Source organism: Dasypus novemcinctus, chromosome 14 (assembly GCF_030445035.2).
Source record: "Dasypus novemcinctus isolate mDasNov1 chromosome 14, mDasNov1.1.hap2, whole genome shotgun sequence".
Taxonomy (NCBI): Eukaryota; Metazoa; Chordata; class Mammalia; order Cingulata; family Dasypodidae; genus Dasypus; species Dasypus novemcinctus.
Window position 1 is genome coordinate 33,266,346 of NC_080686.1, and position 26,991 is coordinate 33,293,336.

At 37.8% G+C, this 26,991-nt stretch overlaps 1 protein-coding gene and 1 long non-coding RNA gene across 2 annotated transcripts in view; one reads left to right on the top strand and one right to left on the bottom strand.

Moving 5' to 3' along the window:
* The window catches only part of LOC131273259 (uncharacterized), an 83,801-nt gene extending 77,132 nt beyond the window's left edge, over positions 1 to 6,669 (top strand). The window contains exons 3-4 of the long non-coding RNA XR_009180419.2: positions 3,540 to 3,739; positions 5,903 to 6,669. This is a non-coding gene — a long non-coding RNA (uncharacterized lncRNA). The remainder of the gene's footprint in view (positions 1 to 3,539; positions 3,740 to 5,902) is intronic.
* Positions 6,670 to 7,494: 825 nt separating this feature from the next.
* The window catches only part of TRAM1 (translocation associated membrane protein 1), a 37,896-nt gene continuing 18,399 nt past the window's right edge, over positions 7,495 to 26,991 (bottom strand). Inside the window, exons 7-11 of the mRNA XM_004449636.5 lie at positions 18,481 to 18,551; positions 18,283 to 18,387; positions 17,142 to 17,285; positions 16,480 to 16,640; positions 7,495 to 9,085 (exon numbers count right to left, since the gene is read on the bottom strand). Of these exons, the coding sequence (XP_004449693.1) occupies positions 9,012 to 9,085; positions 16,480 to 16,640; positions 17,142 to 17,285; positions 18,283 to 18,387; positions 18,481 to 18,551 (555 nt within the window). The 3' untranslated portion in view covers positions 7,495 to 9,011. The remainder of the gene's footprint in view (positions 9,086 to 16,479; positions 16,641 to 17,141; positions 17,286 to 18,282; positions 18,388 to 18,480; positions 18,552 to 26,991) is intronic.

Consider the following 26,991-nt stretch of genomic DNA (forward strand, 5'->3'; position numbering starts at 1 on the left):
GCTTGCCTCATAGCTCTGGCCTGTGGTTGGCCCCTGTGGAGTGGGCTTTTCTCTCTTGGCTCTGGCTCCCTTGGCCCTTGCCATACCAGCCTATGCCCTCCAGGCTCCCTAACAGCTGGGGCCCTCTGCTGACTGGATGCTTTGGCAGAATTATCACTACTACCAGAACGAAGTCATCTAGTTTCCACCTGAGCTTTTCTGGGCATCTTAAATGGAAATTCACGTAATTTCACTTGGGGAAGCGATGGCATCTCCTTGGCAAAAACCAGTCAAATAACATACCACATAGCTGTTAGTCACTGCAAGAGAAGCTAGGCAGGTAGAGCAAATAAGGTGACCTTGAAGGGCTGACTTCTCTCTGAAAACACCATCTTGGCCACTTGGGGATTTATGCCCTGTGATTTGTGACCTTACAAGCTCAGGATTCTTTTATCCCCCATAAAACGAGAAGAAGCAGACATGACCCTTGGCTCTGAAGACATGTGCCTCCACTTGGCCTGCTCACAATTTTGTGGCTTTCTTGTGAACTCAAGCTTCTGCTCTGGATAAAGGCTTATCTGGTTTATCATCTGAGGCGTGTACTCTACTTTCCACAGCTTCCGTATCTGTGCTTTCTGCTGGAGGAAATGGGGAAATGTGCCCACAATCTGGGGCAAGAACTCTGTATTTTGAATGAGAAAGTCTGGAGGATGGCACCAAGCTCCCTCCGACTTGTGATGAGGTTGCTGGGTCCTTTTGGGAACTGCTAGATTTCACAGCCCATGCTTCTGAGCGAAGGACTTTGAGGAAACATTGGCTCAGAAAGATGCGTCTCGAGCCACCTGTGGAGGACTAACTTTATTTTAAATCGATCATGGATCTATACTTTTAAAAAATAGAAGAAAAATACATGAAATAGAAAAAAAAGGAAACAGAACCAAAGAAATACAAGATATAAGCTCCATTATTTTTATTAGATTCAAGACATAAAACTGCTCTCTCAAATTGCCATAAAAGTTCTACATGTTTCTTGTACTTATCTCATTGCCTATTGTTTACAAACAATTTGCAGAACGGAACTTGGCCCATGGACCACAGTTTGAATAGCCCTGGCTTAGAAGATAATAGCTGTGAATTATTTTCAAAGTGGGAGCCAATTGTTGGAGGATCAGAAGCACATTCCCTTTAGTTGATCTTATGAAACTTTTTGTTCTGACTTAAAGCAGAGCTCAAAAACTTGAAACCAATGTTTGTCCCTAAAAACCAATTGCCTTCCCTCCATCTCCCAGCTGAGGTGCAAGCTTCTCCTGCCCACTCACGGGGAACTATTAGAACGTTGTCTTACTTCTACTAATCTGCAAAGTGTCATTCAATAGTGCTGAATAAATGTGGGAGGAGGAATGAAATAATGAAATACTACTGCTTGCACGAGCTAGAAAAGAAGCAAGCACTTCACTCATCAGACTTAAAAACATTGCTGGCCAAGTCCCAAGATGTGTCAATTTCACAGAAGAAAGGCTTGCTGAGAACACCAGAGAGAGAAAAACGGTCAACACTCCTGCAGTGGGCCCAGCACATTGTATGCCTGCAGTCACACTTCCTGATGGAAATTGCGCAGATGAGTAAGATCAAGGAGGTGTCTTGGCATGATGGAAAGGGCGCTAGACTTGGAGCTGGAAGGCCCAGGGTCATATCCTGGCTGTGAGCCCTGACCTGCTAGCCCCTGCCCCTGCCTGCCTCCTGTACCCCACGGCAGGCTCCTCCTGGGTGGGTTATTTCTACCTCAGAAGCTTTGCAAATGCTTCTGCCTGAGCACTCTTCCCTCACTCTTTGACTGAGTCGTTGAGCCTGGGAGTCTCAGCTTACCTGTCCCTTTCTCGGGGAAGCTTTTCCTGTACACCCCACTGCCATATTCTCCCTCACAAGTCCCCTGCTCTTTTCCTTTGTAGTGCTTCTAAGCTGTCATTATAGTTATGGTCCCCTGGCTTCCACGCTGTGCTTTACGCTCGGGAGGGCAGGAGGACATCTGGCTGGTCATCTGTGTCGCCAATGCCTCGGCATGGTGTTTGGCGCAAAGCAGGCTTACACCCCACCACGCGGTCCCCACCGCCTGTAACCGTTCTTTCCGCCCTTTGGTTTTTGCTCCTAACCTTTGTAGTGAATGAATTTGGCTTGATAGAATGGAATTACGAAACAGCTTACTTTTATTTCTTTCATCGGCCCCTCAGCCCCACATAGCTTGCTCCCTCTCTCGCACCTCAGGAGGGTCCTCTAGCCAGTGAAGTCAGTCTTAGGTCAGAAAACGTCACTTGGAGTGGCAGCAGGTGACTCATACTAGTCACCCATTTTCCGGACAGAGAAATGGCCAAAGCTGCGAATTTTTACCCAATCTAAGCTCCTCCTCTTCCCGAGCGGGGGCTGCCCAGTCTCTGGGATGCGATGATGGTCTCGGGAACCCGCTGCAGGGGGTGAGGGGCCCCGGACGTGGCGCCCGCAGCGGTCCCCAAGGCCACCCGCACAGCGGCCGGGGTCCCCGCGCACGCTGAGGGCTGCGGTCCGCGAAGCGTCCTCGCTCACCCACCCCGCACGTTTCCAACCCGGATGGTCTATAGGCTGCGTGCAGTCTGCGCGCGGGCTCGGAGCAGTTCCCGAGCTTTCCGCGTGGGAGGCCGCGCGGGGCCGGGATCCCCCGCCCTTGTGGCGTTAGGTCCACCCGTGATGGACTGAGGAAGCCTCGTCCCTGTTCTTGCTAAGGGCGCCAATGACTTCCACGGAGGCAAACAGAAGGCACTCTTCAGCCTATTTTTTGTCCTTTTTCTTCCATAGTTTATAGTAGGGCTCACTCTTTATGTTGTATAGTGCTATGGGTTAAAAAAAATTTATTGTCATAACCTCTCTACAACATCAAATTTCCCATGTTAAGCGCCTTCAAGCATACCGGTCAGCCTGCTTGGGTCTCTTGATGCTGCTGACCTCTCCCTCCGTGAAGCCTTCTTGCTCCACTTCCATGACTTCTTGCATCTCTTTACTCTCCTACCTCTTTCCAGTCCTCCTCAGATTCCCCCAAAGACTTGTCTGCCACTGACTTACTCCTTACACGGTGTTCCCTGAGTTGTGGACTCTTTCAATAAATAGTTCATCCTTTCTACATTGATTGCTTGGTTGATTGGTTCAGTCACTCTTCACTTGGCACTGTGCGTGAAGCCCTGGAATTCTCGTGATTCAAAACTCTTCTTGAATGGCATTTCCTCGGGATAGCCTTCTCTGAGCTCTCAGGCAGAGTTCAACTCAAGTTCAGCCTCATCCACTCTACTGAGGTACCTGATCCTTATCCCTGCTCTAGAACTTTCCCCATCGTTGTAATTATTGTCTCAGACGTCTGCCTTCTCAACTGGATTGTGAACCCTTGGAGACAGGGATTGTGTTCTAGTAATTTTTGTATTCCCATAATGCCCAGAAAGAGTCTGTTAGTGTTCACTGAAAAAAAATTATTTTTTAAGCCATTTTACTGTTTATGTTAAGTATTCTACAATTAGAGGTACTTTATCTCTAAATTGCAGAAACCTTGGAAGAAAGAACACTGAAGATCATGTGGCTCATTCTCTCTGAGCACAGGCTTGGAGGGAGAGGAACGCACTAGAACAAAGCAAGGAAAAGGAGCTCCATCCAACAGACCTGTGCCTAAAGCCTGCCTCTGCCGCCTGCTCTGAGGACAGTCACTTCATCCCTGTTAGAGACGTTTCCACGTCTGGACAACGGTGTAAGAACGATCCCGACCTATTCATCGGGTTCTTGTGGCAGTTACAAACGAAGGGGCAAAGTGTTTAGAATAACTAGGACTTAGGAATCCCTTATAAAAGTTAGAGATTTATACTCAATTTCATACAATCTGAGAATTCATCAGTTTTAAAAAGAATCATTCTCCGTACCACTAAGAAAAAATGCAGGCAATTAAATTATGACATACCATTGATTGAAAGACCCATTCTGATTTCAAAGAGGCTTAAGTATGGGGAGGGGAGTGTACATTTCAGAATCGTTAAAATAGTGTTGTGACTTACGGAAAAAAAGATTGTGGAGGATGAAGAATGGGAACAGGCGCGATGTTCTGGACCTAAATTCAAGTTGATTTCTCACATTGACCATTCTGTCAAATCATTGTCATAGTAATTTGCAGTTCTTCTATTTGGAATTTTGAACCTCAGTGTGTATCATGTAAGAGTATTATTTTAAGTGGAAGTGCAGATCCTGCGCAAGAAACAGCTGAAATAGTCAAAGTAAATGAAAACAAACAAAAAACACCATCAGGAGAGTGTTCCCTCTAATAGAGAATTTGTGGTACTGGGAAAAATAAAGGGAACAAATGTCAAGGGCAGCTGGGTTAATGAGTACGAGTATAGCTGCTCTTACCCCTGGAGATTAGAGTGCTGACGTGGCTGGAGCAGGAGTGGAAAATTAGGGTAGTGATTGCAGCAGCCTCTAATGGTACTTATTCTACAGCAGTATGTAACAGAATGATTGGCATGGCCTGCTACATAAGAGGTGCTGGACTATAATTAGAATGATGGTGCTCATGAAAATAGAGTAAAACAAGGAGCTGAGATTACTGAAACATGAAGTTACATTCCACAAGATGGCTTTGCATGTTCAGTTAAGGTACCAGGAGTTGGTTATTGAATGCAGGACCTCGCATGTGGGAGACCAGCACTCAACCACTGAGCCACATCGGCTCCCCTGAGTTGGCTTTTTTGTTCATCTTACTTGTGTTTTTTAGGAGGCATCAGGACCTGAACCTGGGACCTCCCATATGGGAAGCAGGCGTTCAGCTGCTTTGAGCCACATCCACTCCCAGCTTTGCATTTTGAATTCTTTATTCTGTTTTTTTTTTAAAAAAACAACCAAAAAAGCTACATACAGACCATGCAAAATTAAGATGGTACACAAAAGAATAAATGAAATGCATCTGAGCTTTCTGTGTAATGGCCAGTATTTAGAGATGTGTCCTATAAATACTGCAAAGTTATTTCTCTTCAGAAATAGATTCCTTTTTTTTTTTTTTTAAGGTACCTGTGTTCTGCCTCTTAATGATACCTGAAATCAACCAGGTTATTTATCACACTCAAACTTCAACTGTCTTTTGAAGTTTGGATTTTCAAAATAGACTTTTTTCCTTCAACTAACTTAAATAAGGTCAAAGCTAAGATCTGAAGTCATGAATTAGACTACGTGATGGACCTAAGACTCTTTTTAAGAAATCTGATTTGTTTTCAGAGACACCCAAAATGTCTGATTTCAGTCTCAAGCAATTATAATTACATTAATATTTTCACTAAAAACAGTTAAGCTAGACAAATTGGCTTAGCCTTTTCCAAAATGGTAGCAAATATAGCTGGTCAACGTGTGGTACACACAGCTAGAAGTTTTTTTGTAAAACAAATCATGCCTAGGTAAACAAAACTGGACTATCTTTGGAAATACTGGGTTCTCTGTTGTCTGCTTAAGATGGAGTTGAACTATTGAGGTGTGTTCCCTTCTTGAAATGGCTGATGGCTTAAAGAGAGTGAGTGCTCAGTCACTAGATTAATAAAGCACTATTCATTATGAACTCATCTTTTTGCCTCAATTCATCCTAGTGGGTGGGGCTGCATACCAGGAACTCTCCTAAAGCACCCAGAGTCTCTTCCAATCCCATACTCTCCTCAGGCCCTGGGTTTCTAGTCTTTTAATTCCTCCTCCCAACACTTGCTGTTTACTTTGAAATTCTCAAATATGTTACAGATGTTTCTTAACTGAATCACCCAGCAGGAAAAACACCTGTTTAAGCATTATGCCCTAGAAGTTTCTTCAGGGTTATTTCTAGAACTACTCTTAAAAATGCAAACAAGTGATTGATGCAATTATTCTCTTTATTTTTTATTTTTAGGAGGAGCCAGGGATTGAACCCAGGACCTCATACATCAGAAGGAGGTGCTCAAACCACTGAGCTGCACCCACTCCCCTATTCTTGTTTCTTAAAAACAATTTTTTTTATTGTTGTCCATATGTCGACAGGTACCAAAACAAATTTTCAGTGAAAACATTTGGCGATACCATGGAGATAACAGGTGTCACTGGACTATTGCTAATAACTCTGCAACAAAAATTTTCTCCCTTCCATTTTCTAACCTACAGAAGCTTTGCCCCAGGATTAGTTCTGAACCTAAAGACTGAAAAATTGCTTTTAATTTAGAAGAATGTTGTTAATGCCTGTATTCCAGAATAGCCTACCTGGACCACTTGACTCATATTCTAAAATGCAGGCAAGAAGACTCTTTATAGAGGGAAAACTAAATCGCAAAATGACAAAAGAACTAGTCCGAGATCACAGTGTTGCCAGAATGCCTTGGGTTTCTAGATTCTTGTCCACGTCACATGAAAGAATTTAAGGATAAGCCATAGGGTAGGTGAGCGAAGAGTTGAGAAATGAGAAAGGAAAGTACATACCAGAGACATGGGCGTGGACACCCAACAAGGTGAGACATGCACTGTGGGGCCCCTCGTCAGCACCCTGGTCAGTCTATCTAAGGCCTTTCCTCCTACCCCCTCCCCATATTGGAGGATCTCAGCTACTTGCTGTTTTGATTGGTTGCCTTTCTATCTTCACTTTTCAGCTTTCAGGGAACCAATAGGGAGGCCCCTCTGTTTGGTGTTATCCGGGACTTCTTTTTAGTCTGGGAATTTCAAATGGGACTGTGACCAGGGTCTTGATGGGCTTTCTGGCTTGTTCTCAAGCAGCTGCCTTCCCTCAGGGGTTTCCTGGGCAGGCTCTCGTGGCTACATTGTGACCAGAAGCATTCCCTTGTTTCCTATACTAACCTGCCTCAACATAGAGTCTAAGGCAGAAGAGATGGCAGCTGTCCTGGTTCACAGTCCTACATGCTTCCCATTGGGTTTGAAAGTTTGACCTAAGTCCTGCTGTCTGTCACACAGTACTTGCAATATCTACTGGCAAAGAAAGGGCTTTCCTTAGGGGATTTGGGGTCAGGGTTCTATGGCTTAGTATTTAACTTGTGTTTTTTAAAGTTCTAACTATATACCAGGGGCTTTTCCTTACCTAAACCAAGAATGTCCTCTGTAGATCACAAATGCTAGAAGTAATAATGAAAATAAGGTTCCAGAGACAAATGAGTTGGGAAATACCGTATATTATGCCCCACTGCCAACATTCTTGGTGTACCAGGAAGCAGATTTGCATATTCAAAATTTTCATATTCTGTAGTAAAGAAACACCCTTAAGTTTGTTTAACCCAGTGGTCTCCATGTATTTATTTAGTCATGAACCTTTCTTCCCCTCAGTACTCCTTACAAATACTCCCTGGAATTAATCATCTTTTTATGTACTTTTGGGGAGAGCCTATTTTAAATACCTATCAAGAGTAAACTTTTAAAATCAAGAGTGAACTTTTAAAATATTTTAAAAAGATGATAAACAGCATAAAAACTTGGTGACAACTAAGGAAACATCCACAATACAGCTTGTGAAAGTAAAAATTTTTATTTTGATTGATTTCTCAATGTATATTTCATTGTAATGCCAGTTTTTTATGGCAAAAATTTGGTTCCACTGAAACTGCATAATGCTACAGAGAGCTATCACTTTTTCCAGAAAGTCGGTAAACAGCTGGAAACAGAAAGCAAAACTTTCTAGCAGCATGGCAACTTAAACTGCAGACTTAACAGGTCTGCAACTTTTACACTAAAAATGGCACAAACATTAGCTGGTTACAGAAATGAGAAATGGGAAACAAGATGGGAACACCAAAAGGAGTAATCTATGTACTGTAAAGACAAAGAAAAACCAAGTATAGCTATGGGATTTTAAAGGATAATTATAGAAAAGGGAACCAAATATTTTACTCAAATGCTTTTTAGAGCCTTTCTGTAGAGATACAAATATATATATATTTATCCAAAAATATGTTTTATACAGATAAATGTTTCTCAATTAAAGATGGGACCAAAGCTATAGTTTTAACATAAAGCACTGTCTTTCATAAGACTATTTGTCCACCTGAATTTTCAATGTAAGGTTAGTGCATTATATGTTTTCCATATATAATTACCTGACATTCTTTTTATAGATATAAATCAAGTAGGCATTATTTTTCAAAATGGTTTGCAGGTTAAACAACATTTTTCTAAGATGCTGTATACACTGAACTTATGACAAGCCCCATTAAGAATCATTATTAATAAACATATCAAAAAGGCCTATATGCCAAATTTTCCTCTTTATAGTAAATATTTAATTTTCTGATTTCCAGTTCACAAGTGTTTAAAATGCACAAGATTTTACTTCTTAAGTACTTTTATGTTAATATAAGATAGTCTAATTTAATATATATGGTAATAAATCTCCACATATTGTAACCATTAGTGCTTTTTTTTTGTTTTTGTTTTTATTTGGGGATGTAACACTAACAAACCACTATCTATAAAATAAAGCAATTATTCTGGTGATTTTACAAATCTTTTTTTCATGTGTAAATGCTACAAAAACTCCTAAAAATTAGAGAACACTGGAAACATATTAAAGTCTGACTTTGAATTTGATAGTATTTCCATTTTGCCCTGAAAGAGAACTTAAAAAAATATGACCTTGTTGCAATAGGCCACCTTGCTAATATAAAAAATTAGTGAGAATAAGAAAGTGTATCACTGATATTTAGAATTTTTGTAAATAGTTATCTCTCCAAATCATTAGAAAAATGTTCAAAGACAAAACAAAAACAAAAACAAAAAACAAAAATAATTGTGGTGGTCCCTAAACTATTTTGAAGGCAGGGAGCTTAGCCTAAGCTAATATATATATTTTTTCATTCATAGTAATCATCCTCCCCTCAAATGCCCTTTAAAAAAATGCATGAAACAGTACAATAGCAAGAATCAAAGAGCACAAACTGTATTTTCAAGAACAAAACAAACTCTAGTGCTGAAAGATATAGTAAAAAGCAGATTTCTTTGGGGACATCAATCAATAAACTTGCAATTCATTATGATGATTTCTCTTTTCTATTACGGGGAGAATCTGCTCCATTTGAAGTTACTGTTCCATTCACACCGTTTTCTGAAAAGAGAAAACAAACAGTGTTACTTCCTTCTATAAATAAACGGCAATACAGTACTACTGAAGGTAGGAAAAAGTGAGTGGGAAGGTAGAAAACTATTTTAAAACAATTACAAGAATATAAAAATAGTCTTAAAAGCAGTTCTTTTGACAGAAAGAAAAATTCTTTCCACATGTGACAGCAAAGGAAGATCTTGGGGATATTACAACATGTAAAAAAGTTGGTGTTTAGGAAGATAACTTACATTTTAGAGTATATCGTGCCCTTCCTCTCCTTCAAAGCTATGAAGAAATAACTGGTGTCAGACTAATCTTCCCTCCAAAAAAGTACTCAGAAAGCTGAATACAAAAATGATTGCAGCCAAGACTACTTGATGGGTCAAGATTGTGGAAATAAAGGAAAGGAACTGACTTGAATTCTGCATTAACTGCGGCTATTTCTCAAGGAGCAATTGTGGACTCAGTGTGCTGAGACAATGAGTTAAGGAAATAGCCCAGAGCTACATTTAGAAATACCAAGCAGAGAAAAGAGAACCACAGAGAAATAAACTCAACATTCTATGCCTATTTCTCCCTCAAGGCAAATGTCAATATTAAAATTTGCATGCAATAAGCAGGCTCAGAGAAACCAAGCAGAAAGCAACACATAAGAAATGACAAAGTTAAAGAAAGAACTGGAAGTCTCATGTTGCTAGGAAGACCAAACTTTACATTCAGATGCCTGAATAAACACCCAGGACCTGATTGATGCCTATACCAGGGATAGGGGAAAACTGGCTAGACCAGCTGTAATTAGTTAGAATGATCTACCCAGAGTCAATGTGCTGGCCATAAAATGTCATCCACAGCCTATACAGATTTTTTTTTTTTAGTGTATTTTTTTTTTTTAAAGATTTATTTATTTATTTAATTTCCCCCCCTCCCCTTGTTGTCTGTTCTTGGTGTCTATTTGCTGCGTCTTGTTTCTTTGTCTGCTTCTGTTGTCGTCAGCGGCACGGGAAGTGTGGGCGGCGCCATTCCTGGGCAGGCTGCTCTTTCTTTTCACACTGGGCGGCTTTCCTCACAGGCGCACTCCTTGCGCGTGGGGCTCCCCCACGCGGGGGACACCCTTGCGTGGCACGGCACTCCTTGCGCGCATCAGCGCTGCGCATGGCCAGCTCCACACGGGTCAAGGAGGCCCGGGGTTTGAACCGCGGACCTCCCATGTGGTAGACGGATGCCCTAACCACTGGGCCAAAGTCCGTTTCCCTATACAGATTTTTAGACATAGTGCCCAGCATTCAATTTAGAATTACCACGCATGTCAGAAAAGAAGACTAAATGACTGAAAAGCAAGAGAAAAAATCAGCCTGAAACCAATTGGCAGATGACTCATATCTGAGGTTGTCAGACAGGGATTTTAAAAGAAGACTAATATTTAAGAAAATAAATGAAGAGATGAAGAAATTTACCAGAGAACCAAAATATTTAATCTGCTATTGAAAAAAAAGTAACTGAAAAATATTCAGACTGAAGCTCAGAGAGGATGGAAAATACAGAAAGAGCAAGAAGACATAAGACAGGATAAAAGGTTTATTTAACATGTGTAAAACTGGAGTCCAAGAAGGACAGAAGAAATAAAAAGGGCAGAAGCAATGTCTAAAGGAAAAATGGCCAAGAATTTCTCAAAAATCATAAAAGAAACCAACTCATGTACTTAAGAAGCTCTATACAACACAAGGCAGAATACAGAAAATCATCCCCAGGCATATTACAATGTAACTACTAAGAACCAAAGACAGTTGTTAGACAGAATGAATGCAAACAAAACACAATTATAAGCTGCTTATTTAAGGACAAAGAAAAGTTATGAAGAAAAAAATACAGGAAAAAATACAATTAGAACATCTAACAAGAGAAAGCTGGCATAAATTCAGATAAATTTTTTATAAAGACTGACAATTCAGGTTGAAAACTGGACAAAAACAATAAGATACAACAATCCTATATTTTTATGTACCTAATAAGTTTCAAAATATATAAAGCAAAAAAGTTACAAGGAGAATCAGACCCTTTTACAACCACAGTGCAAGATTTTTAACATACCTCTCATAGTAAATGACAGAATAAGCAGAACTCCCACCAAATAAATACATAAAATACTAAATGATACAGTTAACAAATTTGACCTGAGACCTAGAGAACACAATATAAAAAATGCAGAATATACATCCTTTTGAACTGCAAATAAAACATTTACCTAATCTGAACATATGCTGAGCTGTAATGAACAATTCAGCAAACTCTGAGAATTGAAAAAAGATTCAGAACATGTTTTTTTAAATCACAGTGGAATAAAGCTAGAAATTGCTAACAAAAAGAAAACTAGAAAATGCCCAAATAATTATAAATTAAGCAATGAACTTATAAATGACCCATGGGTCAAAGAAGAAATAACTGGAATCCTAATATATTTTGAACTGGGGAAGCAGATGTGGCTCAGGTGACTGGGCTCTTGCCTACTACATGGGAGGTTGCTGGTTTGGATCCTGGTGCCTCCTAAAGAAGAAAAGCTGATGCAACAAGATGATGGAACAAGAGATGCAGGGAGGAAAGACAATGAAAGACAGAAACAAAAGCAAGAAGCAAAGTTGGCTCCAGTTATTAGGCACCTCCCTCCAGCATCAGAGGTCCCAAGTTCAGCTACTGGTGTCTCCTAAAACAGAAATAAGGAAGATGAACAGACACAGCAAATGCAAACAAAGGGAGTGGGGAGAAATAAATAAGATAAATCTTTAAAAAAAAATGTTTTGAACTGAACAATAAGACATCAAAACTTGTGAAATACAAAAGCTAAAACAGAGCTAAGACGGAAAACATGGCCTTAATTATATTCAATTCACAAGAAGAAAGGGTGAAAATCAACAGTTTAAAAATCCATCCTAAAAAGGTAGATCACCAGCAAATATAATCCAGAAAAATAAATAAATCACACAGCAAATTAAATCCAGAGAAAGTATAAGGAAGGAATAACTGAAGTCAATTGATAAAGATACAGGGAAGCGGATTTGGTTCAATGGATAGAGCATCCGCCTACCACATGGGAGGTCCAGGGTTCAAACCCAGGGCCTCCTGACCTGAGTGATGAGCTGGCCCATGCACAGTGCTGATGCGCGCAAGGAGTGCTGTGCCACGCATGAGTGTCCCCTGCATAGGAGAGCCCCATGTGCAAGGAGTATGCCCTGTAAGGAGAGCTACCAAGTGCGAAAAAAGCGCAGCCTGCCCAGGAGTGGCAATGCACACACGGAGAGCTGATGCAGCAAGATGATGCGACAAAAAAAGAGAGACACAGATTCCCGTGCCACTGACAAGAATACAAGCAGACACAGAAGAACACACAGCAAATGGACATAGAAAGCAGACAACTGGGGGTGGGGTGGGGTGGGGTGGGGTGGGGAGGGGAGAGAAATAAATAAAAAATAAACCTTGAAAAAAAAAAACACATACAATTGAGAAAATCATAAAAGAAAAAGACAAATGCTGGTTTTTGTCTGATCAAAGAAAGAAAAAAGGCACAAATTACAAACATAAGAAATGAAAATGGAAATCTGCTCATCTGCAGGCATTAAAAGGATAACAAGAGGACAGTGTGAATGATTTTAATCCAAAATATTTGCAAATTTAGATAAAATAGACAAATTCCTTGAAAAACACAACTTCCCCAAACATACAATAAGGAATAGAAAATGTGAATTACCCTATACTGAAGAAAGTAAATCTGTAGTTAAAAACTTTCCTATAAGGAAAACTAAAAAATCAGATGATTTCACTGGTGAATTCTTCCAAACATTTAAATAAAAGAAATAATACTAATACTGCATAAAGGATAGAGCTGCCCAACACAATTTATGAAGGCAGCCATAACCTTGATACCAAAATGTGACATAGTATATTACAGGAAAAGGCTAATTACAGGGCAATATCTTGTATGACCACAGATGCAAAAATTTTAATAAAATACTGAAAACCCATACAACTAAACTTGGGTTTCTTTTAGGGATGCAAGGTTGGTTTTACATTTGAAAATTACTGTAATTCACCACATTAATAAGGAAAACTGTATGATTATCTAAACAGTTGCAGAGAAAACATTTAAGAAAATTCCACATCTACTCATGTCAAAAATTCTTATAGCATGAAAGGGAATTTCTATAATCTAATCAAGAGCATCTACAAAAATCCCCATTCCTAATGGTAAAATATTGAAAGTATTTTCTTTATATGAGGAACAAGGCAAGGAAGTCTGCTCTCATTTCTTCTATTCAAAATTATACTATGGTCCTAGTCAGTATAATAAGGCAAGAAAAAGAAGTTACAATATTCACAGATTACATGATTATGCATTTTAATGTAAATTATTGGAGTAAGTCTATTAGAAGGCTTCCCAATACAAAAAAAAAAAAAATCAAACACATTTCTATATATCAATTAAAACTAAAGTTAAAAAATATCATATATAGTAGCTTAAAAAATAAAACACCTAAGAATAAATTTAATGCAAACTATATAAGATCCCTACCCAGAAACTTACCCAATATTTACTTCAAAAACTAAAAAGTGAGGGAACACTTCCCAAGTCATTCTATGAAGTCAGTATGACCCAATACCAAAAGCAGACAAAGACATCACTCCCCAAAATATAAACCAATATCCCTCATGAATATAAACATAAAGATCTTCAACAAATTACTAGCAAACTGAATTCAGCAACATATTAAATGTATTATACACCATGACCATGCAGGATTTATCCCAGGAATGCAAGGATGACTTAACATCTGAAAAAAAAGATCAATGAATAACAACCTACCACATCAATAGAAGGAAAAAAAAAAACATTATCATCAATAAATGTTAAAAAAGCATTTCACAAAATCCAATACATTTTCATCTAAAAACACAAATTAGGAATAAAAGCGAATTTCCTTAACTTGATAAAGTTCACCTGGAAAAGTCTATAGCTAATATACTTAATGGTGAAAGACTGAAAGCTTCCCTCTAAGATTAGGAATAAGACAGGGATGTCCACTCTTGTTACTTCTATTCAACATTGTATTGGACTTCTAGCCAGGGCAATTAAGCAAGAAAAAGAACTAAAAAGCATTTCGAATGGAAAGGAAGCAAAGCTATCTCTATTTGCAGATGACATGACTTTGTAAATTGAAAATCTTATAGAATACACATATACACACAAACTATTAGACCTGATTGAATTCAGCAAGATTATAGGATAAAAAAATCAATATACAAAAATCAATTTTATCATACACTTTGCAATGAACAATCTGAAAATGAAATTAAGATGACAATTCTTTTTACAATAGCATCAAAAAGAATGTATGTTCTTTCCCCCATTTCCCAATAAATTCTTTTTATTGGCCTAACTAAAAAAACCAACAAAAAAGAATATTATACTTAAAACACTGAACAAAGGAAGTACATGGCATATATGTAAACTACAAAATTTCATGAAAGAAATGAAAGAAGATCTAAGTAAATGGAAAGAGATCTCATGTTCATATTCCCCAAGGCAATCTACAGATTTAACGTAATCCTTATCAAAATCCCAGCTGGCTATTTTTTTCAGAAAATGACAAAATGATTCTAAGATCCATATGGGAAAAAATAAAAACAAAATCCATACAGAAATGCATGAGACCTAGAAGAGCCAAAATATGACAAAGAAGAACAAAATTGGAGAACTCACACTTCCTGATTTCAAAACTTACTGCAACGCTACAGTAATCAAGATGGTGTGGTATTGGCATAAGAACAAACATACAGACCCATGCACAAAATTAAGAGTCCAGAAAGAAATCCTTACATTTATGGTCAACTGATTTTTGATAAGAATGTCAAGACAATTCAATAGAGAAAGAATAGTGTTCCACATGCAAAAGAATGAAGGTAAAATAGTGCAGCCACTTTGGAAAAGTTTCACGATTCCTCAAAATGTTACACATAGCTACCAAATTACCCAGCAATTTCACTTCTAGATATATAAACAAGAAAAATAAAATCATATGTTTATGCAAAAACTTGTACATAAATGTTCAGAGCAGTATTATTCAGAATAACCAAAAAGCAGAAAAACCCAAACGTCTATCAACTGATGAATAAACAAAACGTGGCATATCCAGATACAGATTATTTGACCAAAAAAGGAATGAAATACTGATACATATTACCACAATAGATGAACCTTAAAAACACTATGCTAACTGAAACAAGTGAGACCAAAAAGGCCAAATACTGTATGATTCCATTGGCATGAAATGCCCAGAAAAGGCAAATCCATTGAAACAGAACATAGATCAGTAGTTGCCAGTGGCTAGGAGAAGGGGAGAATGAGAAGTGACAGCTAATGGGTATATGTTTTTCAGGTGATGAAAATGTTCTGGAATTAGTGGTGATCACACCCACAACTTTGTGAAAACACTAAAAATTACTGAAAAGTCCACTTAAAAAGTGAACTTTTCATGAATTATATCTCAACAAAACTATTATTAAAATATATATATTACTGGGAGAAATTAAAGAATATCTAAATAAATGGAGGTATATACCATGTTCAAAGGTTGGAATACTCAAGTCTCCCTAAATTGAGCTAGATTAAATGTAATTTCAAATCCAAATTCCCAGCAAGCTTTTTGTTGAGGAAACTGACCAACTTGATACTAAAAAATTTATATGAAAATACAAACGGCCAAGAATTTCTAAGACAAATGTGAAGAACAGGATAAGAAGACACAAACTATCAGATATCATGACTTATTATAAGGAACAAGCCAGAGTTTGTATATTTTAATAATTGGAATTCCCCATGTTATCCTTCCAAGTATAACAACAAATACATGTTGAAAAACATTAACTGTAATGTCAATGCATTTTCAATCCAAGGCCAGGAGGAAAGAGGTTAGATGTAGGCTCAAAGACAAACGATCAAGCAATCAGTAATTACAAAAAAAAGTTGTTCCAGTTGGGACTACAGGGTAGCTGGGGAAGGTATATAAAGAGATTTTGTTTTGTTTTATTTTAAAATGTGAGGAAGATGCTTGAAAACACATATTATCACATCCTTATTATTCACTAAAACTGCCCATATGTGTTGGTCTGCAGTGGCTCACAGTAACCAGGTATGGAAAACTTGTGAGAGTGCACAGCTTTTGAGGGAAATAACTGACCCCTGAAATCATCTAAATGTGACATGTGGTAAGATCACTTTGCCTCCAATTTTGATTTTAAAAAAAGTGTAAGAAGCTATCTTTATAACATTTAAAAAACAAATAAGACCCCACAATTTTTAAAAATGTTTTCTACTTCCACAAATTTTTCATTGCTTACTGAATACAAACCTGTTCCTTTTCTAGAAGATCTGCCTTTAGTCACTGTTGGTTTCTTCTTCACAGTTGGTGCCTGAAAACTAGAATGTTCCCTCCATCTCCGAAGCTGGAAATTAATGAACTTCCACATCATGAATGCTTGAGTAATGCAAATGGATGCCAAGACAGCAATTCTGAGAAAATTTAGACATAAAGAAAAAATTAGAGGGCACCAAAGCAATGTCATTGAATAAAGTATTCTTTCCACTCCTTCTTTTAATAAATTACTGAACACATTATAGGTTCAGCCATATTAAAATCTTCAATTTTCTTTTTCCTCAACTCTGTTTCTGGAAGAGGGAAAGAAGGCTCTTTTTATTTTAGTGACCAATATTTTAACTCCTTGTTTTCTATGGATGACTAAGACAGTCCTTTGTTTGAATCAAATGTAAGACTCAGGTTTCTAGGATCAATCTATAGTAACTATTTAAAGCAACCTGACATTTTCCATTAAAATTTGATCCCAGAAATTAAATAAATGCTTTAATACTTCATTTAAATGAAACTGCAATAGGTATGAATCAAATAAATATTTTCCCTAACCCCTTAATTTTCAGATGGTTCACACTGTAGAGGAATTGATAATTCATATTACAGAGCAATACAAAGTACAAACGATGTTAAATTAACTATACCTAACCGCCAACACATTGAAGTTTCCAGTACTGAAATCCAGCTTCTGATTCTCTGCTCTTGCAAGGCCAAAGCCAACAGTGAGTACTGAAAGAATTAAAGTCAGAAGTCTTCCCAAAACAAACAAAACTGCCCACAGAGAAAACCTGTAAGGAAAACATGAGAAGTCAAATTCATGAAATTGCAAACACGAGAAATAATTCTAGTATAAATTTGATTCATGTTAAGTAAATGCAAACTAAACAGCTTTTCCTATTCTGTAAAAGGATTCTGTGGTCAACTGTTTAGAAAATGCTGCATATTTTATCACAATCTTGGAGATATAAAACACATATTAGCATATTTAAGACTCTAAGGAGTTCAGTAAAGAAATCTGTTCACTTGATGACATTTTTTGGTATATTGCTGTTCATGTTCTTCAGAACTACCGGTAAATAGAGGAATTTTGAAAAATGCTGGCTGAAAAAAAATCACAACTGTGCTGCAAAGAAAAAGATGACCAATTCAGTGATGAGTCCTGATTTTCTGTTTAAAAAAAAAAAAAAGGCTTGGGAAGTGGAGGTGGCTCAGGTCAACTGGCACCTCCCTTCCACATGGGAGGTCCCAAGTTCAGTTCCCGGTGCCTCCTAAAAAGAAAATGAGCACACAATGAATGGACAGAGAGAGCAGACAGTGAGCACAAACAACGATGGGGGGAGAAATAAATACATAAAAGAAATCTCTCTCTCTCTTTTTAAAGGATTTACATGCCTTACAAATCGTTATTTTCCATTTGTGTTTTCAGTCCAATTTTCCCATCAAAATCTTTTAATATCTACTTTAAAGCCATATTGTATTATTATTTTATTTTCGTTTGTAAGTTCACTTCTCTGGTATACCTTCCCCAGAAGAAAAACACATGGTGAACATGGAAGAAGAGGTTAAAAAGGAAACCCTCCAAAACTTCAAAATTACACGTTTCAATATGTCTATCCAGCTGAGAAGGACCCATTTTAAAGAGTAAAATACCAACTCTGAATTGCTGAAGTTTTACTTTATTTAAACCCTATAAAGTAGTATAATTATCAACAGCATGGACTTGGCAACACAGACAATGACTTAAAGTACCTGCTACACATGAAGCAGAGTGACTAAATAACTTACCCTTTCTGATATTTTTCATCACTAAAATAAAACAGGCGGGAAATGTGGAAAAGAAATTCGACAAAATAATGAAGCACCAAAAGAACAAGTCCAAGATGATTCAAACTGTTAAAAGAAGAAAGATTAATTATCAGTTAAGAAAAATTAGCATACTACCTGCCCAACCTACATATGCACCCACGAAAAATCCCAACTCACTTCAAAAGATAAGCTCCAGCAATGTGAAAGAGGTAAAGACCAATGTAGACAAGTTGACGTGGAATATCTTCCTGGTAAGATAGAAAAATGCATCACAGATAAAAACATGCAGAAATTTAAAGAAAATATTTACATTCTTAAAGAACAGTAAGTTACTAAAACATACTAGGACTGGAAATACAAGAGGTAGAATATTCTGTGCCACCACCTCACCCCAATCCCTTAACCCAAATTAGCTATATGTCTATATCAAGTCACTTGACCTCTTGGCTTCGGCTACCTCATCGGTAAAATGTAAATACTTGGGTTTGCCTGAATCAGATGAAGTAAATTCCCTTTTGGCGCTAAGATCTATGATTCTTGTTATAATAAACATTTATTAAGTAGCACAATGTTAATAACCATAATTATATACTGCCCAATTTGATGCCCTTCTTACAATAAAACTGCTATAATAATAGCAGTAGAGATGCTTTTGTCTATTTAAGATACTATTCACTTAAAAAAAATGCTTTAGTCTCTTCATTTTCACTTAGTCATTAAAGCTGAAAAATAAAATTGAATCTTCTCATAATATCTTATAATACCATTTAATTGCACTTCTTTTCTCTTCAATAACTCTGTAAGCCCCACTATCCAGACTTGACTTTTTGCTGCCTTTTTAAAAATTTTGGTCCCACAATCCCTAGCTGGCCTGGTTATCATAGACACATTTAAGACAAGCAGATCTTAAAATTAATTTGGGGTCACACCAGCATCCTTTTAGTATATGAAATAGAAAAGAAAATGCCAGGGTATGTATTTTTTTCATGAAACTTTTATTTCAGACTTTATACATACACATGCACATCTATGCACTGGATTGTGATGTAAAATCTCCCTATATATGTATTTTATCTTGGATTGTAGTAAGAAAGTTTGAAACACACTAACTTTCATAAGCCTGTTTATTGATTAATGAAATACCAATACCTCATTTCTGAACTCCCTGGTTTTGGCAGTTTTCCTTTCAAATCTGGTAAGTACTATTTGGCTACTAATTAAAATATTAAAATATGGGAATGACGTAGGTAAACTGAACGGTATTATTTCGGAACCTCATTAAAATCATCTCCAGCATCTAGTATAGTCTCTCTTTTCCCTCTTTCTCCCCCTACATTTCAGGAAAGAGCTATTTCACCAAAACTTGTGAAACAGAGTAGAGATTTTGCAACTCTTAGTTTTGGAAGTGAAAACTCTTCTTTAACAAGAACGGCACAAAACAGAACACTGGACAGTCTAAATAGCACTATATTTGGGGCCCTGGGGAAATTCCCAACACACAATATCAAATTGACAATTGCTCTTCCAACTAGAAAAAGATGTATCTCTGAAAATAAGCTATCTCAAGAGCCTTCCCACATTATTTTCAAACTTCCAATAAATGTTTCCCTTTACAGAAAAAAAGGGGGCGAGGGAGAAAGGGCATAGAGATAACATCCTTATAACAGTTCAACCAAAGCGAACCTCTCTCTTTTTTTTTTTGGCCTTTACACCTCTTCTATTAAAATAATTTCAGAAAAGGAGTTTTAGTGTTATAAACTCAATCTGATCTGCTATCAATATAGAGGCTCCACCGTACATACCAGCGTTTCCCAAAATGTGGGTGTATACATAGGAAATGTACAAAAGGATTTCAGATAGTATACAACAAAACATGCTTATTTAACTTAGATTTTTACAGTTTTAATTGCTGATTGAAGGGTAAACTAATTACACAAAAAATCTTGTAAGTCAAGGTAAAAAAACTAATTTGCTGGGGGACTTCTGGGAAGATGGTGGATTAGAAAGACACAGGACTCTCTTCTCACAGAACTATGCTAGAGGGCAGGCAGAACTGGCCTGGAAAAAAAATGTTCTAGGGTGTAGGGTACCAGGGGAAGGCTGGAGGCCGCCCAGTGGAGAGACTCAGGAATAGAACCTCAACATTAAGACCCTGAGCAGACTGTAGCTATAGCTGCTGCCAACCCACTTCCCCCACGTCACTCCATCACCTTACAAGGAAAAAGCTTTGAAGTCTCTGACCTGAACCTGTGGCTACAGACAAAGGGGGCCACAGGGAGCCACCTCCCCAGGAAACAGGGGAGAGAAGGATGCAGCCTAAGGCTGATACAGGCTTTGACTCACAAATCTGGTCTGCTGTGTCCCAGGAGCTCTTACTGGGCGGCATGGGGCCTAGCAGCTGTTTGCCTTCGGAGGCAGCAAGGGCCTAAAGAGATCTGGCTCTCCTAAATGTCCTCCATACTGACTGCAACTGGTTGTTGAGGACGCAGAGGGAGGGGAATTATTTCCTACCCAGGAAAGGAGAAGGGATTGCCAGCAAAGATTGGAGAACTGTCTCTGAGAAAGTCTGACTGGTTAGGCCCCAAGCCTCCAGGCAGGAACCTGTCACAATGACCCAGTCTTTGCTGCAGCACAGACACTTTAACCAGACTTTGAACTGAGGCCTGCTGAAGAGCACCAGCTGCTGGCCAAACAAGGAAGTACACGAGGAAATTAAAAGTAAATAAATAAGACTTTTTCCAGTCTTTACATCCTCCCTCCCCCAGGGCCCTTGGAAGCGGGTCTGCAACCCATTACTGGGTCCAAGGCCCACATTTAGGCAACTAACAGGAAGAATTCCAAAGATCTAAAACAAGTCGAACAAAGAATGGCAATAATAAAGTCTCTCACCACTTAAATCCTACAATAGAGAAATTGGCAGCAGAGTAAACTCATCAGATGAGTTCTAATTCTCTAATCAGATGCCTAGACATCAGCAAAAAATTATAGTCCATATTAAGAAAATGGAAGACAAGGCCCAAGCAAAGGAATATATCAAAGACACAGATGAGACACAGGTATTGAGACAACTAATCAACCTGATTCACACAAATTTCCAAAATCAAATTATTGAGTTGAAAGACAATATGGCTAAAGAGATAAAGGACATCAAGAAGACACTGAGTGAGCACAAAGAATAATTTAAAAACCTAAATAAAAAAGTAACTGAACTCATGGGAATGAAAGACACATTAGGTTGAAATTCAAAACACATTAGAGGGGGGTGGGGAGTATCTGGGACCTCATATTTTTTGAGAAGATCAATAAAATTGGCAAACCCTAAGCTAGACTAACAAAGAAAAAAAGAGAAGATGCAAATAAATACAATCAGACATGAAAGGGGCAAAGTTATGACTGACCCCACAGAAATAATGGATCATAAGAGGATATCATGAGAAACTATATGTCAGAAACCTAGACAACCTAGATGAAATGGACAAATTCCTAGAAATGCACAACCAACCTACATTGATGCTACAAGAAATACAAGAACAAACCAATCACATTTAAAGAGACTGAATTTGTCATCAAGTTATCTCCCAACAAAGAGAAGTCCAAGACAAGATGGCTTCACAGGTGAATTCTACCAACATTTCGAGAAGAATTAACACCAATTCTGTTAAAACTCCTCCAAAAAACTGAAGAGGTAAAAGTATCCAACATATATTATGAATCCAACATCCCACTAATATCAAAGCCAGTAAAGATACTACAAAAAAAAAAATTACAGACCAATCTCTCTAATGAACATAGATGCAAAACTTCTCAAAAAATACTTGACAATAGAATCCATCAGCATATCAAAAAAATTATACATCATAACCAAGTGGGAGTTATTCCTGGTATTCAGTGGTTCAACATAAGGAAATCAATTAACGTAATACACATTAACAAACTGAAGGAAAAAAAACCTACATGATCATCTTGATTGACACAGAAGAGGCATTTGACAAATACCAGTATCCTTTTTTATTGATAAAAACATTTCAGAAAGAGGAATAGATGGAAAATTCCTCAATATGCTAAAGAGCGTATATGAAAATCCAATAGCCACCATCGCCCTCAATGGGGAAAGATTGAAAGCTTTCACTCTAAGAACAGTAACAAGACAAGGATGAAGGATGCCTACTCTCCACACTGTTATTTCAACATTGTGCTAGAGCAATAAGAGAGGAAGAAAAAAAGCATCCAGGTAGGAAAAGAGGAAGTAAAACTCCACCATTTGCGGATGACAAGATCTTATATTTAGAAAATCCTTAAATGTCTACAACAAAGCTACTTGAACTAATAAACAAGTTGAGCCAAGTGGCAGTGGCAGGATACAAGATCAACACATGAAAGCCAATAAAAATGTTTCTGTGAACTAGTATTGAACAATCTGAGGAGGAAATCAGGAAAAAAAAATCATTCACAATAGCAACAAAACAACTCAAATACATGACTACCAATTTAACCAAGGAAGTATAGGACCTTGAATTAGTCAGCCAAAGGGGTGCTGATGCAAAATATCAGAAATCCATTAGGCTTTATAAAGTGTATTTATTTGGGGTAGAAGCTTCCAGTTACCAGGCCATAAAGGGTAAGTTCTTCCATCACCAAAGTCTGTTGTCACGTGTTGGAGCAAGATGGCTGCAAGGGTGCAGGCTTCCTCTTCCTCTCAAGATTCTGTGGTCCCAGCTTCTTCCAGTATCAGCTATAGCCTGGGATAAATCTTGTCTCTCTTCCCGAGGCTCATTTCTCTCCACAACAAACAGCTGCTCTGTTCTCTCTACAAGGTCAGCTCTAGGCTTCTGCCATGTCTAATGGAGCCTCTTCCCTCATATGTGAGGAAAACCCCAAACTCCCTTCTCTTCAGTGCAGTTTTTCTATGAGTCCCTACCCGCTGGGAACTAAACATCCTACTGACATGGCCCAGTCAATGTCTAAATCATTATTTAATCAAGTAAAAGTGAAACCTCTGAATCCAATATAATCTAAGGGTATCACTAACCCAGAGGAACAGACCAGTTTATAAACGTATTTTTTTTTTTGGAATTCATCAAAAATATCAAACTGCCTCAGAACTATATTCAGAAAACTACAAAGCAATGCTAAAAGAGATCAATGAAGACCTAAACAAATAGAAAGACATTCCATGTTCACAAATTGGAAGACCAAGTATCATGAAGATGTCAATCCTACCCAAACTGATTTATAGATTCAAAGGAATACCAATCAAAATTCCAAAAGCCTACTTTATAGAAATAGAATAGCAATTATCAAATTCATTTGGAAGGGAAAGTGCACCTGTAGAGCCAAAAGCATTCTAAAAAAGAAGAGCAATTTGGGAGGAATTTCACTGCCTGACCTCAAACACATTACAAAGCCACACTGGTCAAAACAGCATGGTTTGGCATAAAGACAGACACACTGATCAGTGGAATAGAATTGAGAGTCCAGAAATAAACCCTCACCTCTACACCCAACTGGTTTTCTGGTTTTCGACAAGCCTATCATATCTATGTTAATGGGACAGAAGAGTTTCTTCATCAAATGATGCTGACAGAACTGGGATTAACCAGTGGACCCCCATCTCACTCTCTATATAAGAATCAACTCAAAATGGATTCAAGACTTCGATATAAAAGTCAGGATCATAAAACTACTAGAAGAAAATGTAGAGAAGCAACTTAAAAAATTTTGTGGTAGGTGGTGATTTCTTGGACCTTACACCCCAAGCACAAGTAACGAAAGAAAGAGAGATAAATGGGACTTCCTCAAAATTAAACACTTTTGTACTTCAAAGGACTTTGTGGAAGGGGTGAAAAGGCAGCTGACTCGAGGAGAAAATATTTGGTAAACACATATCCAATAAGGGTTTAATATCCATGATATATAAAGAAATCATAAAAAGACAAATGACATGATTAAAAAATGGGCAAAGACTTGAACATTTATCCAAAAAAATGCAAATGGCAAAAAAAACACATGAAAATAATGTTCAATATTGCTAGCAATTTGGGAAATGCAAATCAAAACTAATATGAAATATTTCACACCTAATAGAAGGGCAACTATTAAAAAGATAGAGAACTACAAAGGTTGGAGAGGATGTGAGATAGGAACACTTATTCACTGTTGGTGGGAATATAGAATGGTACAGTCACTGTGGAGGACTATTTGATAGTTCCTAAAGAAGTTGAATATAGATTTGCCCCATGACCTGGCATATACCCAGAAGAAATGAGAGCAGTGTCACAGATGCCTGCACACCAATGTTCCTAAAGGAATTATTTACAATAGCCGAAAGTTGGAAACAACCCAGGTAGGTGGTCCATTAGCTGATGAATGGATAAACAAATTGTGGTATATACACACACTAGAATATTATGCAACTTTAAGAAAAAATGAAATTGTTAAACATGACAACATGGATGAACCTGGAGAACTTTTTATTGAATGAAGCAAGCCAGACATAAAAAGACAAATATTGTATGACTGTGCTATTATGAACGAAATATACTGTGTAATCTTACGGAGTTAACTTGAATATGGGTCATCAGGAAATAGTATGAGTTTATAGAATGGAAAGCTGAAGGTTAACTAGTGCAGGATTGGTAAAAAAAAATGTGTGTTAATATTTGGAAATGAATAGAAAAGTTAAAAGTATATCATAGTTTTGGTGACTAGCAATGCTATTATTATATGGGTATGACGGGCTGAAAGGGAAAATATAAGGTCATGTATATTACTAAAAGGAAAGCTAAAAAATGTTACATGGGACTGGATAGCATAGTAAAACTTGTGAAATAAGTAATATTGCAAATATAAGACTGTATGAGTAATACTGCAAATATAAGACTGTTTTTCAGGAAGTGGACTTGGCCCAATGGATAGGGCGTCCGCCTACCACATGGGAGGTCCACAGTTCAAACCCTGGGCCTCCTTGACCCGTGTGGAGCTGGCCCATGCACAGTGCTCATGTGCGCAAGGAGTGCCGTGCCATGCAGGGGTGTCCCTACATAGGGGACCCCCACGCACAAGGAGTGAGCCCCGTAAGAAGAGCCACCCAGTGTGAAAGAAAGCGCAGCTTGCCCAAGAATGGCGCCACACACACGGAGAGCTGACACAACAAGATGACCAGATTCCTGGTGCCGCTGATTAGGATAGAAGAGGTCACCAAAGAACACACAGCGAATGGACACAGAGAGCAGACAACTGGGGGGGAAGGGGAGAGAAATAAGTAAAAAAATAAATAAATCTTAAAAAAAAAAAACAAAAAAAAAACATGATTCCCAGTGCCACTGATAAGGATAGAAGCGGTCACAGAAGTACACACAGCGAATGGACAGAGAGAGCAGACAACTGGGGGCAGAGGGGGAAGGGGAGAGAAATAAAATAAAACATCTTAAAAAAGACTTTTTCTTTGAAACTGAACAAATGTTAATGTTACAAGACGTGAATATCAGACAAAAAAACATGCATTATGCTAAGTGAATGAGAGCAGACACAAAGTACTACGTAGTGTATGATTCCATTCATTAAATATGCAAATATAAATCAATTTATAAAGATGAAATTAGATTAGTGATTATGTAGGGCTATGGAAGGAAAGAAGGATTGAGAGGTGACTACTAAGGGTTGTGGAAATTTTCTTCTTGGAGTAAGGAAATTGTTCTAAAATTCTTTTGGTGATGAAATGTACAATATTGTGATTATACTAAAAGCCATTCATTATATACTTTGGGTAGATGTATGCTATGTGAATATTTCTCAATAAAACTACTTTAAAATAAAGAGTGAAATATGCAAGAATAGTCAGAAATAGCAGCTATGTCCAGCAGGGGAAGCATAGAGAAATAGAGAGGTGATGAAATTTTTGTGTTTGTCTGCTTTTATTATTATTGAAATAATGAAAATGCTCTAATAATGATTAAAGTGATGAAAACACAACTTATATGATTATGCCAAATACTACTGACTGCACACTTTGGTTGGATTGTATGCTTTACTAATATGCATCAATAGAATTGATTAGTTTAAAAAAAAAGTAATTTGCTGGAATAACTTCTGGGAAAACTATTTTATAGAGGAGCGTAACTTCCTGAGAGGATTTTTTTCTCTCTTAGATTTAATTTTAAAGAAGAAACTCCCAAAGTTTGAAAAACACATATTGGTCCTTGAGCAGAGCAGAAATTAAACTGTTTTTCTTCCCTGACAAATCTGACAATATATTACAAATAAACTATGTTTCAAAAAAGCCATTCCACCTCTCTTGCCTTTTGTCCTTAAATCACAATCCAATTAGGTGGGGCAAGGTAGCACCTGGCATAAACATAGGTGAAAATCCATAGATGTTCTTCCCTAAATCCAGGTACAACTTTGCATTCCAGCCCTGCCTTCTTATTAATCAAGTAACTGAGCCAATAAAGGAGGGTAAAATGCAATAACCAACTTCCATCTTCACAACCATCAAGTGCTTAACAAGGACTTTTAAAATAGCACGTATAGCTTTCAACCTGATAGAAGTAAAAAGTAAAATAACAGAGATGACTATAGTACCAAAGGGAATGTTTGGGGATTGTGACAACTGGAGAGGACACATCCTAGATAAAGACATTCTCACAGAACTGAAAAAATACAAAGGTGGTAGGTGGTATAGCATGATTC